The sequence below is a fragment of the Ostrea edulis genome, chromosome 4, assembly GCF_947568905.1.
Source record: "Ostrea edulis chromosome 4, xbOstEdul1.1, whole genome shotgun sequence".
Taxonomy (NCBI): domain Eukaryota; kingdom Metazoa; phylum Mollusca; class Bivalvia; order Ostreida; family Ostreidae; genus Ostrea; species Ostrea edulis.
The window spans coordinates 57,880,176-57,892,115 of NC_079167.1; the positions used below are offsets into that span (position 1 = coordinate 57,880,176).

Here is an 11,940-nt window from a genome sequence, read left to right on the forward strand (position 1 = left end):
AGTCTTCCTAAGAGATTACTATTTTGATTGTTGAAATATTACACATGCTTTGTGTAACACACTGAACGTGTAAAATGAAACAAACGGGTATTTAAAATTCAATGATACATGAACACAGTTGATATATTAATAACGTTATGCACAGCTAATATTTATTAAACGCAATTTAAGTCCGAATATTGGTTTTTTTCTCTCCAATAAATATAAGTAAGAGTAACACTGAACATGGTATACATGTATAACAATTTTGTATTCATCTTCATCAGGAACCAATCCATTCGACATGGAGGCATCCGTAACGGATCCAGATGGCTCCACTGAATTGTGCGAGATCATGGACGAGGAAGACTTCCACTACAGAATGATGTTCACACCACAGATGGAAGGAACACACACGCTCAGTATCAAACATAAGGGTCTCCATATTTCAGGTAGTGTTGCATACATGTAGAATTGTGAACGATACGAAATACGTGCAAGTTTAAGCAAAGAAAATAATACATAATAGAGCTGTTTGTTTATTGAGATGGATTTTGGTTTTGAAATAAGATATCTTGATAGAAAAAAAATTAACTTACAATATTGACATTCAAATTTCTTTTTTAATTCGTGCAGTAAAACAAAGAATGACTTGTGATGAAAATAATGACTTGAAATACTTTGTTGATATCCAGGCAGTCCGTTTGTTTACTCCGTCGGTCAACTGGCATCTGGGGGCACTCACAAGGTACAAGTTGGTGGACCAGGCGTAGAAAAGGGAGAAGTTGGCTTTAGTAGTAAGTATCGTTCTTGTTTGCCAAATATGAATTAACAAATGAAGATACTATAACTTAACAACCTTGAGGTCTTTCAATATTTCATTGAATGTTTTGTTACTTATCTTTATTTCTGTCATAACTAAGATAGATAGGCAATAGATGATAACAGAACGGCTGGGTTGGTTTTTTTTTTTTCTTCGAAAATTTGGGTAAATGGCATAATAGAATAGGAGAATACTTTCTTAGGTTTTTTTTTTAAATGTCTACATGTATTATCTTGTGTTTTGTTGCCATCTGAATTGAAAGTATTTAGAAAAAATCCATATTGAATATTGATCGACCTTGGTTTGAGATGAAATAATTGAACAGGATTATGCATGCGAATATTACGTCATAAACCTACTAGTATACTAGAAAGGAATGAGTGATAACAATGATTTCTATGTGAGAAATATTACTTACGTTGATAAAACCACTTATTTGTAAATTTTGAGCAACAATATATTCTATGGTTGTCTAATACAAAATTAATACATTTAATAATTAATATCGCTAACTGTTTTAAGATGACACAAACGTAGCAACTCAGATTACTAGTACTCCATTGTTTCGCAGCCCAAGAAAAAACATTCGAGCACGCTTTGTTTTCCTGATTTCTCCCAGCACAATTATGATGTGTCATTGACTGTCTCTTTTTCAGCGTATTGAGGATAAGTATGAGGAGTGATGGTGTTTGGAATATGTTATTGGTTGTGATTTGATGGTTAACAATTCAATGAATTAAGAAATTCTTTCCTTGATGCAGGTATCGTAGAGAAAATAAGACGGAAAATATCATCAATGCGAAAAATGTTTCCATCCAATTTTCCCTATGATACCGCCATCACGAAAAGAATTATAAGATTAATTTCTTATCATTTGAATATAATAAAACGTTGATTTTTAACGAATAACTTATTATTTTGTTTTCAAATTCATACTACATATCAATACAAAACATGAAATAAAAATCAGGTTTTCTTTGATGTAGAAATCAAACGAACTTTTCAGCCAATCAAAATTGCCGTAATTTCATCAAGACAATAAATAGTAAATGATTCGAATTTTGTTTTTTAACTTTTTCATATAGTTTTATTTTACATGATATTGAATTGTTAATCTGTAGTTAAAATTATAGTGATGAGATTGCTGGTGATAGTTGTGAATGTTGTGGTACATATATGTATGATTGAACGAATCATCACAATCATTCATATTACAGTTACAGAGTAGGCCTAAAGATGAATATGAACTAAGTCGGAACAATTAGTGTATGTTATTTGTACATACATTGAAATCCCTGTTTCTATTTACTGTTACATATTGTGTAAAGGGGTATTGGTAAAGAATTATTCACAAAATACACATGATTGAGAATGGCGACAAAGTTGTATTCAGTATTTAAGCCACATCATCAATACTTTATGAAAAACTGTATAAACACTGTATCATCATTTACCAAAATGAACAGTGTAATGTGTAGCACGATTGAACAAAAAGACCACTTCCCAAAAAGCCCAACTAAATCAAGAATATTTGAAAAGGAAAAATGTCAAACTTTTCTGAAGAAAAAAAATCAAAGAATCATCTGTCATCCTTTCCAATGATTCCGTTGTGCAATATTTTTCTTGTTTCTGGTAGCAAAATATATGTATATGTTGTTTTATTTATACTCGCGGTTAAATCTCAGAACCAAATCAGCCTTTTTTCAAAATTACTTTAGCATATGCATTCCTGTTTGATTTTACCTGTATTTTCGCTATCCCTCGCCTTTGCACCCCTGAGATTCTCACGGGCTTTTCTACTGTCAAGGAAACTTTATTTCATTCTTTGGCATGTTTCAAGTCTGTAGAATTAGTATGTGTCGTTTTAGTTAGCCATGGTTGTGTTCGTGATTCTATCCCAGTCTTTCTTTCTTTTTCTTTCCATCTTTGACTCTAGATAACGATGAACACCAAATTAAACTTAAAATTCTTGACCAGTTAGTAGAATAACGATATTTATGCACGTTTTTTAGACGTTTTCAATATCTACACACGCGAGGCCGGTGCAGGTGAACTGAGCGTTGCAGTAGAAGGACCCTCCGATGCTCTCATCAGATTAGAAGAACGACCTCATGGCTTCCTCGGTGTCAGCTATAAAGTCAAAGTGGCCGGCAAGTTTATTAAAAAGTTTATCAGCATTAATTTGTCATTCTTCTATACACCTTTGCCTATTGATTAAAATAAGTTGCATCTTTGGATTGCAGAAAACAAATGATATGTATTCTTATTATACTGAACCATTACTTTATTCTTGGGGTAAATGTTTTTCGAGGGTTAGAAAATATGTATAAGGGAATCATCATTTAGTTGTTGAAAATTTGTTCTTAATAGAGGTTCTCCATCTCTTGTTCGCGGGGATTTGAATTACAACGAACAAAATATTTACTGTAAATACCACAAACTATCTAGAAAATTGTGTGTTTATGTTCAGGAATGTACGACATCCACATCAAATTCAACGACGGTCACATCCCAGGCTCACCCTTCCGAGTCCATATTTCTCCGGACAGCGGCGTGGCTCGAAATGTCACAGTTCACTCCCTTAAGGATAGGGGTCTTCAGGTATGGTTATACTAGTGCAAGTGTTTAAAAATTAATGATGATTTCCCCTGGGGGGAAAAGTCAGTGAGAGCAATCTACGCAATTAAGGAACTTCTTTGACTTGAACAAATTTTACTGTGATATCAAAGTGATATAAAATATTTTTGTTTGCAGGTTGACAAAGCTAGCACGTTCACCGTGTCGTACAATGGAGCTAAAGGTACCCTGAACGCTTGTGTACGTACACCCTCAGGTAGTCACGAGGACTGCTTCATTCAGGAAATGGACGATGGATTGTATGGTCTCAGATTTATTCCAAAAGAAAATGGTGTCCACTACTTGGACATCAAGCTGAACGATCACCATATTCCAGACAGTCCGTTCGCTGTGATGGTAGGCTCCATGGCGGCTGACCCCGCCATGGTGCTGGCTCATGGAGACGGTTTAGAGAGCGGATCATGTGGTACTTGTTTTGCACATTGTTAACTTTTTGTGTATTTATTATTGTGCAGGAAACCAGACAGTTATAAAACTGTCTTATATAAGTGTAAAATTATAGTTATCTGCTAAATATTGTTTAACAGACGAATAGATATTCAGTGTTCGAAATTGATTTAAAACTTGGTATAAACCACACGTCTATGTCAAAACAAGATGACGTAGACCTCATCGAATTGGCATAGACCAATATAGCACAAATTTAAAACATTTTTCATTTACTTTTAATGTACTTAGAAAGCATATTTTCTTTCCAATTCCATAAAAATATCCCCATTTCCTCATAACGTTTATCAGACGTCGACTGACCATGCTGGGTCCTTTGCGATACCTTTACTGCTTTTGATAAATAAAAAAAAAGATTTTCGTAACAAACTTCGTCATTCCTTTACGAATATGAAGCTTATAGTTTCTCACATGCAAAACAATACATGTATTTCACCATTTCATATGTGCAACAGCTTTAAAGATTACACAAAAGTAAGTCCATATATATAGCTGTGTTTATAAGCACCTTTCCTTACCTGACAGGTACGAAGAACAAGTTTGTGGTAAGAACTGCCGGAGCAGGATCCAGTTTCTTGGCAGTGTTTATCGAAGGTCCCTCCAAATGTGCCCTCAGTTGTCGCGAGGTAGATGAGGGTTATGAATTTAGCTACACACCCTTCGCAACAGGCAAATACCTCATAACCGTTAAGTATGGTAACATCAACATCGCCGGCAGTCCATACCAGTCGGAAGTCACAGGTATGTACTTACGTACAGTGTGTTAAAAATTGTAATATTTCTTTTGCCATGTAATCTATTTTCTAAAACTTTATCATCTATATATCTTTCTGATTTAACTCGCTTGCTGTTTTAAAAAAAAAAAATTAATATATATCTGCAGTGAAAATAACACAATTTACATATCATATTAAATGTATGCAATAGGAAATTTTATTTTTGAAAGATGATGAAGAGAGAGCTTCATGGGTTTCAACTATAATCATTATTCAATGAGCTTTAGAAGGCGTTATCGAAGCAATTATATCAAGCTTATTCATATAAGTAAACAAATTGGCTTTATCTTTTATATACAGCTTCTGGCGGTTCAGGTATACAGTAATACCACAACCTCCAGCTTTAGGCTTGCAATGTTAGCTGCATTCGTGATAGATTTCAATCTAATTGCAATTTCGAAGCTGTTATAAATTTCAGAAATAGTGAATTTCACATCTCTGTAATCAGCATGTAAATTGTGTGCTGCTTTGATGAATGCTTGCAGGTGGCAGGATATATGGAGAGAAACATAATCGGCACGGGATTGAAATCTATCTCGTTTATTTTTGCTTAATAGCGGTTGTATGTCTTTGTTTAATGTGGAATATCAAGGACGAATTTATGATTGATCAAGAAGTTTTGGGGATACTTTAAACGTTGCTATTTCTATTCAAATATGTTCTTTCAAACTCGCAATGTTGCAAATAAATTATTATCTCGGTACTTTTCCATACATCTTTTACAACTGTCTTGCATAAAGTTATTAAGTAAGTTACGCGTCAGCGTAAAGAAAAAGTAAGTTAATTTGTTATACCAATTATTTTGTTATGGGTAGAATTACAGAAAAGTTAGTTAAATTTGATTTGTAGACTGGGTCCAATATATCAATAATTTTGCTTTTGAGGACACAGTGTGTGATTTCCAATCTTCCCTCTAAATGATAGCTAGATAGCTAAGTCCTTTTCCCGACCCTTCGATTGGTTGTTGTTTTGCAGTGTGAGTCACCTCCCTTATGCAAATTATTGCGGGAAAGATTGATAATCAATTATGATTGAAATTAGAATTAATTGCCTCGGCAAAATAACGTATATATGATATTTAGGAATTCGCAGAGCATTTATGAACTTGCAATAAATAACTTCTGAATCATCTTATTGATTAATAACAGGATCTGGAAGGAAACCCTCTCCTCTGAACGAAACTACGTCTATGGTCGTGGAAACGGTCGAAAAGAGACCAGGTGCTAAGTCTCTTAGACGTTTCCGTGGTGACGCTAGCAAAGTACAGGTCAGAGGACCTGGCCTAAAGAAAGCCAGAACCAATCAGCTTCAGTCCTTCACTATTGACGTTAAGGACGCGGGTAAGGAAAAGCTGCATGATGCAAACCAGAAGCGTGTTCATATCTATCTCTTTGTTCGCGTATATTTTCTTGAGCTTCCACAACTTCATTTTCTTATTCTTACAATCATTAAAAAGAGAGTTTTCTTTTTGCTCAAGGCCATAATGCAGTGAGTGTTTTTTTTTTAAAAATAATGTCAACGATATTAAAGTCTTATGCAAAAGACCTATAAGTTTCACTAATCCCGGGTGCTAGGCAAAGAAAATAATATTGAAGCAATAAACCTTTCAAAATTTGGTTAGAGTAATATAGTAATTCGCCTTAAGTTTCAAGTTATTGGAGACCTATCGTCACTGTTTTAGGTCATGCCATGCTCTGTGTTGGTATGGTAGCACCCAACGGACTTCCGGAGCCTGAACTCATGATCAAGAAGAACAACCCAACACAGTACACCGTCAGCTACAAGGTTGTAGAAGCCGGAGAACACACACTGTGTATCAGATTCGGTGATGAGGAAGTTCCTGGGTCCCCTTTCTCCCTCGCAACATAATCGGCCCCACCCAGACATTCTTATTCAAGTTTATTTTTATTTCCCCCTCTTTTTATACGTATTTATTCACAGAGGCGACATTTGTGTTTATATTTGAAGAGTGTATATTAAGAATATATGAGCTCCAAGTGTTTTTACAAAAAACTTACGTGTGGTGTAAATGTCGATGCGTTTGGTTTGGTTAGTGATAAAATAGATATCCCTCACGATTAGTTAATTCTGTGTGTCATCCCACTCTTGTTTTTCTGTAAAAGTGTTGATTATTTTCTTCTTATTTAAAATTTTGATATTCGTAAATCTGTAAATAGACAGCTTAGACTCAATTTTGAACTAATAGATCATTTTGATTCTTGTCAGGGTTCCTCTATAGAAAGCATGTGAGAGATAGATGTTTGTCTTTTATTACAATATTGTTCCTCCTTTTGACATCCAGCTAGGATTGTTTCAATAAACTGATGATGTCACAGTTGTTGTTATTTTTTTTTTTCTATTTTTTTTTTTTGTATGAAAAATTCAACCTGTAGAGGAACAACTAATCCCTGTTATTGTGTAGTACCATCAATACCACCATACGAGTCATTAAAAAAATACGTAGACGTTTGCCATAATTTTTTTTCTAAAAGGCACATTACATCCAAAATTGGTAGACATAATCAGACAATAAATTGATTCATTAGAGAAAATTCAGATATGTTACGATTTATCAGAAAATGTTTTAAAAATTCAAACCGAAAAATGAGTTCACGGCGCATGGTAAAAATTTTGTTATTCGTAAATACTGTATTATATATTGTTTAAGTTTTTCAAATATCTCAAAAATGGCACTAAAACAGAATAAATCTTATACATTCTAGTAGAGAATTATTACGTCATTTTATAAGGGAAGTTTTGACATAATATGCCAAAGCGTTTAATGGAAATCGATTACAAAAGGCAGGTAGTTCTCTTTCGTGAAGGTTAAAAAAAAAACCGACGTCGTGGGAAATCACAGAGCAGCGAGTGACCTTAAAATTTTGTGTCACACTTCGGAAATCTCCAATAAAAACTGTTATAATGCTGAAAGAAACGGATAATTTGTAAAAAGTGAGTCGTGCTTTAGTGCATTAATGGCATAGACGATTTTCTTGTGGTAGAGACTCTTGGGTGACGAACGTCCTGGTAGGAAACGAATCATTTGTGAAGAACTTTTCAAAAGAATAAGAAACGCTATGGAAAATGGTGGCCGCATCTCTGTCGCGGAATTATCAGATTTCTTCAATGTTGGCTCTAGCACTATCTTCGCTGTTCTTACTGAACTGTGAAATGTAGAGGATATTTTGAGAAACTGAAAGGCGACGCTGTGACGTTGCGTAATGATGCCCCGTGGAGAATGAACATACTGTTTTTAAAATTATATATCACGGATACTATTTGATCAAATAGAATGAAACATTCCAGGTCGATAAAATGAATGATTTCAAATCCCATAACGTGTTGAATTTTATTTTTCCAAAAAATATATATACGACAGACAATTGTCTACGTATTTTTTGAATGACCCACGTACGTGTACTGTTATCATGACTCGAACGACGTGATAGAAAAAGTGATGTTCTGTACATGAAGTTCTCCTTCCATGAGTAGAGTTTTGTTTGCTGATCACCATATTTTCTGAAACTGCTTACTAGATACATGTGCATATATCTAGTGGACGTATATCGCTATGTGTACACGATAGAATAAAGTTTGCGCACAGTATGCAATTTCTTTCGCCTGCAATAGCGCAAAAGATTCAAAATTTCATACTTTAGAGGGAGTTGATACAAACTTCAGCTATTTCTCTTCATATAGAGTAAAGGGTGGAAACATAAGGACATAAATTTCTAACTTGGGAAGAATTACAGTCACGATACGAATATATACAATCTGATGGAGATCAACCCAGGTGTTGTAGTCTCATGTTTGAGCACTTGCATTGGGCGTGGACCCTATAGTTGCTCTGGTTTGTTTTTATGTTGTTTTACGTTCAAATTGGAAATTGTTCACTCTTACAGAGAAGTCACCTGCTTTAGATAAAGTGTCTTAATTTTCACCTATGCATGGCGCCAAGGACCGTAGCCGGCTCTTTATCGTGTCCACCCCAACCGTGACCTCCAGTTTTCAAGTTATATCCGAAAAAGACCTGTGACTTTCACGTCTAGTGCCGGGTATTTTGACAAAGGAATAGTCACTAATGTGTGAAACATCTTCCGCTTATAAATTTAAGTACCAAGTGAAGGAAACCGCTTTTATAAATTGAAAACATAATCAAATAGAACTCACATTTTATTACAAAAGACAATGCAACGTTATAAAACAGATATATCTACATGTATATAAATAAATATACCATCGCAAAGACTTCTAAACGTAAAGACAGTTCAAATTAATAGGTTATTGAAAATTACAAAACTTATTGAAACATCTGCAAACAGAAAATGAAGAATTTCCCACAATTAATAGCCTAATATGTTTGTAAAAATCTTCAAACAAAATTTGCAAACTCAAAAGATGATGGAATCTACGATATTACAATATTTTTTTCACTGTTAAGAAAATGCTGCCTTTGGCATTCTGAAAGTGATGTTTGCTGATGATCGCATATTTTGGCACTAGGACAGTGCAGATACGTCACAAATATTGGTTCTTGTTCATCGTACGTTCCCTGCATTGCTGGCGATCTTCATACAACTTCTGTCTGTATCGCAAGATCTCTTCTCGCTGATATATGGCACGGAGAGGCAAGTCGTTCAGCTGTATACTTCGGAGTCTCTCTTCATCTTCAATGAGCTTAGATACAGTTTTATCACGGAAATTCTGATCCATTGTTTCCTTCCGAAATCTTACTTTTGCCAATCGTTCTTCAGCAGTTTTCAATTTTTCTATCTGTCTTTCTAGTTTCCTTTTCCGTTTATCTTCAGCACGAAGAATTTTATCTTCAGTTTTCTTCCTGAGATCCTCTATGACCATCTCTCGTTTGGTTTTAGCTTTTTCGTACTTTTCTTGATGTTTTCTACTCAGTTCTCCTGCATTTCAAATACAAAATTGCACCTCTGCGCTTACAGTAATATTTATCATAATTAAGATCATTGTCAATATTAGCTCCTTTCTCTCTCTCCCTCTCTCTCTCTCTCTATTACCATACCTATGGAAAAAATTAATAGTATAAAATCAATACTTAAACCCTGCTCTTTAATTTCATTGGTCAAGGTAAGATAATTGAATTACAGACATGAATGCAGTCTTTAATTCTACTGTACTTTCAGAAGTCATTGAGTTTGTACATGTATGTACGGTTATCTTCCAAGATATAGAATGAGAAACCGAGACTTTGATCTAAACAGCATGATAAACACCCTATTTCATACCCCCGTCCCTAAGGCCCCAGGGGGTGCTGGAGTCCTGAAATTTACAATTTATGTCCCCCTTGTCCCAAAGATGCTTCATACCAAAATTGAAAAGAATCGGACCGGTAGTTATCAAGAAATTAAAAATGTTCAATTGTTAACGCACGAAGGACGACAACTAATTGCAATGGGTCACCTAAAAAAAAAAAAAAAAGAAGAGTGCATAACAGGTTGCATACACCCCGTGCACAACATTAACTTTTAGTCAATATCTTTGAATATGATTTCATTCACAGACAATATATCCAGAAACTTGCACAGTTAACGTGTTATCATTGATACTATATAAGTAATGAAAACTTGAAATTTTGTCCTTATATTTGATCATAATTCTACCACGGTTATTGCAAAGATCAAAGCAATGTCTCTCCATATGAGTGAAAACGTTAAACAATATGTACAATCGAAGGAATGTGGCAGTCCTTCTAAGATACACTTTAATCATAAAAACTGATTATGAGAAAATTGATACACATCTCGCTTGCACTTCGTGTTTTACTAATACGACATTAAAGTCGATAAGTGATAATTCAATTCATAATCATAAAAATTAATCAATATATGTTGTAAAACAAATTTACAGAGCAAGAATTTGTTTCTGCTTTATATTCAATTGAGTGCAGCTATGCTGTAAGTAAGACTGTCAGTTTTATCACCTATAGTTTTGCTCATTCAGAAGTACAAGAGTAAACAATTATAAAACAATTACAGCGTTTTAATTTTTTTTATTTTAATCGTAATGGGTTGGGGGGGGGGGGGTGTGTCTTGGTGAAAAAGGCTACTGGGCTTTTATATTCACGGCCTAGAAGGTTATTCGTCAACACACTCGAAAACGCTATATATCTTTATTTTTACTCTTCCAGATGTTGAGGTATTTGATCGAACTAGAAATTGTATATTTCTACATATTTTTAAGTAAATGTTTCTTCCGCAATAAAGCATAGAATATGATAAAATAGAATACTTTATTTCTATTTCAGAGTCCAAAATAGACAAGCATATATACGGTAATAATCGGCGAAATATATTCATAAATTGGGGGGGGGGGGGGGGGGGGGGCGTATCTTGACCTCCTTTAATTCCTTTTGCTTCAACAGTCTACAACACCGGGTTTTGACACAATCTGAGCAAACTTGTGTACAAAGTATGATATAGGAGTATTGTAAGTTTGCTCCCCTGTGGTCTACCCCGTACACAACAGAGAATATGCACTCCGCATGTTGGGGTATATCTGGCGGTATCCATTATCCATTACAAAATGTTGTCTTCTGGGTTAATTTTCAAAAATTCTTTGTTACAACGACAAATACCACGCGTGGGAAATGGATTGCGGGTGGGACTTGAGATTTATAACGCATCATAACATACCTCTCCCATTTAACTGATCCTGGTATAAAATATCTGCTTGTAGCATCTTTTCATCGTGATTTAGCTTAAAATGAGGTTCACCTTCATTCTCTTCCGATTTTTGTCTTATTCTAGATTTCATCGTTCTCTTCATTTTCTTGTATCCGTTTTCGATTGGATCATTTACTGGAACATAAAAGGAAATAGGTCGAGGATCAAAATTATCAGAATTCCTTTCTCTTGGTATAATGTTAGCTACGCTGTCATCTTCACTACACGGTGTCGAAGTTTCCATCGTTTTTTACAGCGTCATTGACAACGGAAAACGAATTGTTTACTATGACGTCATAAAAACGTACAAGGGAAAAACCCCAAACCCGACTAGTTTAGACTAGTCGGTTTTTTTTTTTGGTTTTTTTTTCCCCTGTTATGTGGGGTTTTTTTTGGGGGGGGGGGGGGGTTATGTTTTGGGGGGGGGGGTATTTTTGGTTTTTTTGTTAAAAGTTTCAAATTTTGGAGTTATGGACCAGAAATATGTTATAAAAGACTGATTGACCAAAAAATTTACAAAAGATGGGGGGGGGGGGGGGGGGTTAACATTTTCAGGGTGGGGTAGTAAGTGACTGTTTCCTGTCCT

The 11,940-nt window shown here is 34.9% G+C and overlaps 2 protein-coding genes across 17 annotated transcripts in view; one reads left to right on the top strand and one right to left on the bottom strand.

Annotated features, from left to right (window-relative positions):
* LOC125668804 (filamin-A-like) overlaps positions 1-6,997 on the top strand; it is a 32,392-nt gene extending 25,395 nt beyond the window's left edge. For 5 of the 16 annotated variants that reach the window (XM_048903231.2, XM_048903234.2, XM_048903237.2 and 2 more), the window contains 9 exons: positions 267-431; positions 675-776; positions 2,815-2,952; positions 3,273-3,403; positions 3,557-3,845; positions 4,412-4,627; positions 4,963-4,977; positions 5,811-6,002; positions 6,344-6,997. In XM_048903231.2, the coding sequence (XP_048759188.1) occupies positions 267-431; positions 675-776; positions 2,815-2,952; positions 3,273-3,403; positions 3,557-3,845; positions 4,412-4,627; positions 4,963-4,977; positions 5,811-6,002; positions 6,344-6,531 (1,436 nt within the window). In that variant the 3' untranslated portion in view covers positions 6,532-6,997. The remainder of the gene's footprint in view (positions 1-266; positions 432-674; positions 777-2,814; positions 2,953-3,272; positions 3,404-3,556; positions 3,846-4,411; positions 4,628-4,962; positions 4,978-5,810; positions 6,003-6,343) is intronic. The other 11 variants (XM_048903232.2, XM_056163142.1, XM_056163145.1 and 8 more) reach the window with 3 other exon arrangements.
* Positions 6,998-8,339: 1,342 nt separating this feature from the next.
* On the bottom strand, positions 8,340-11,721 carry LOC125668805 (uncharacterized). The gene is made up of 2 exons (XM_048903238.2): positions 11,325-11,721; positions 8,340-9,575 (listed from the first exon to the last, which is right to left on the bottom strand). Exons 1-2 carry the CDS (start codon positions 11,596-11,598, stop codon positions 9,181-9,183), a joined length of 669 nt encoding a protein of 222 aa, XP_048759195.2. The 5' UTR covers positions 11,599-11,721; the 3' UTR covers positions 8,340-9,180.
* Positions 11,722-11,940: the final 219 nt, after the last annotated feature.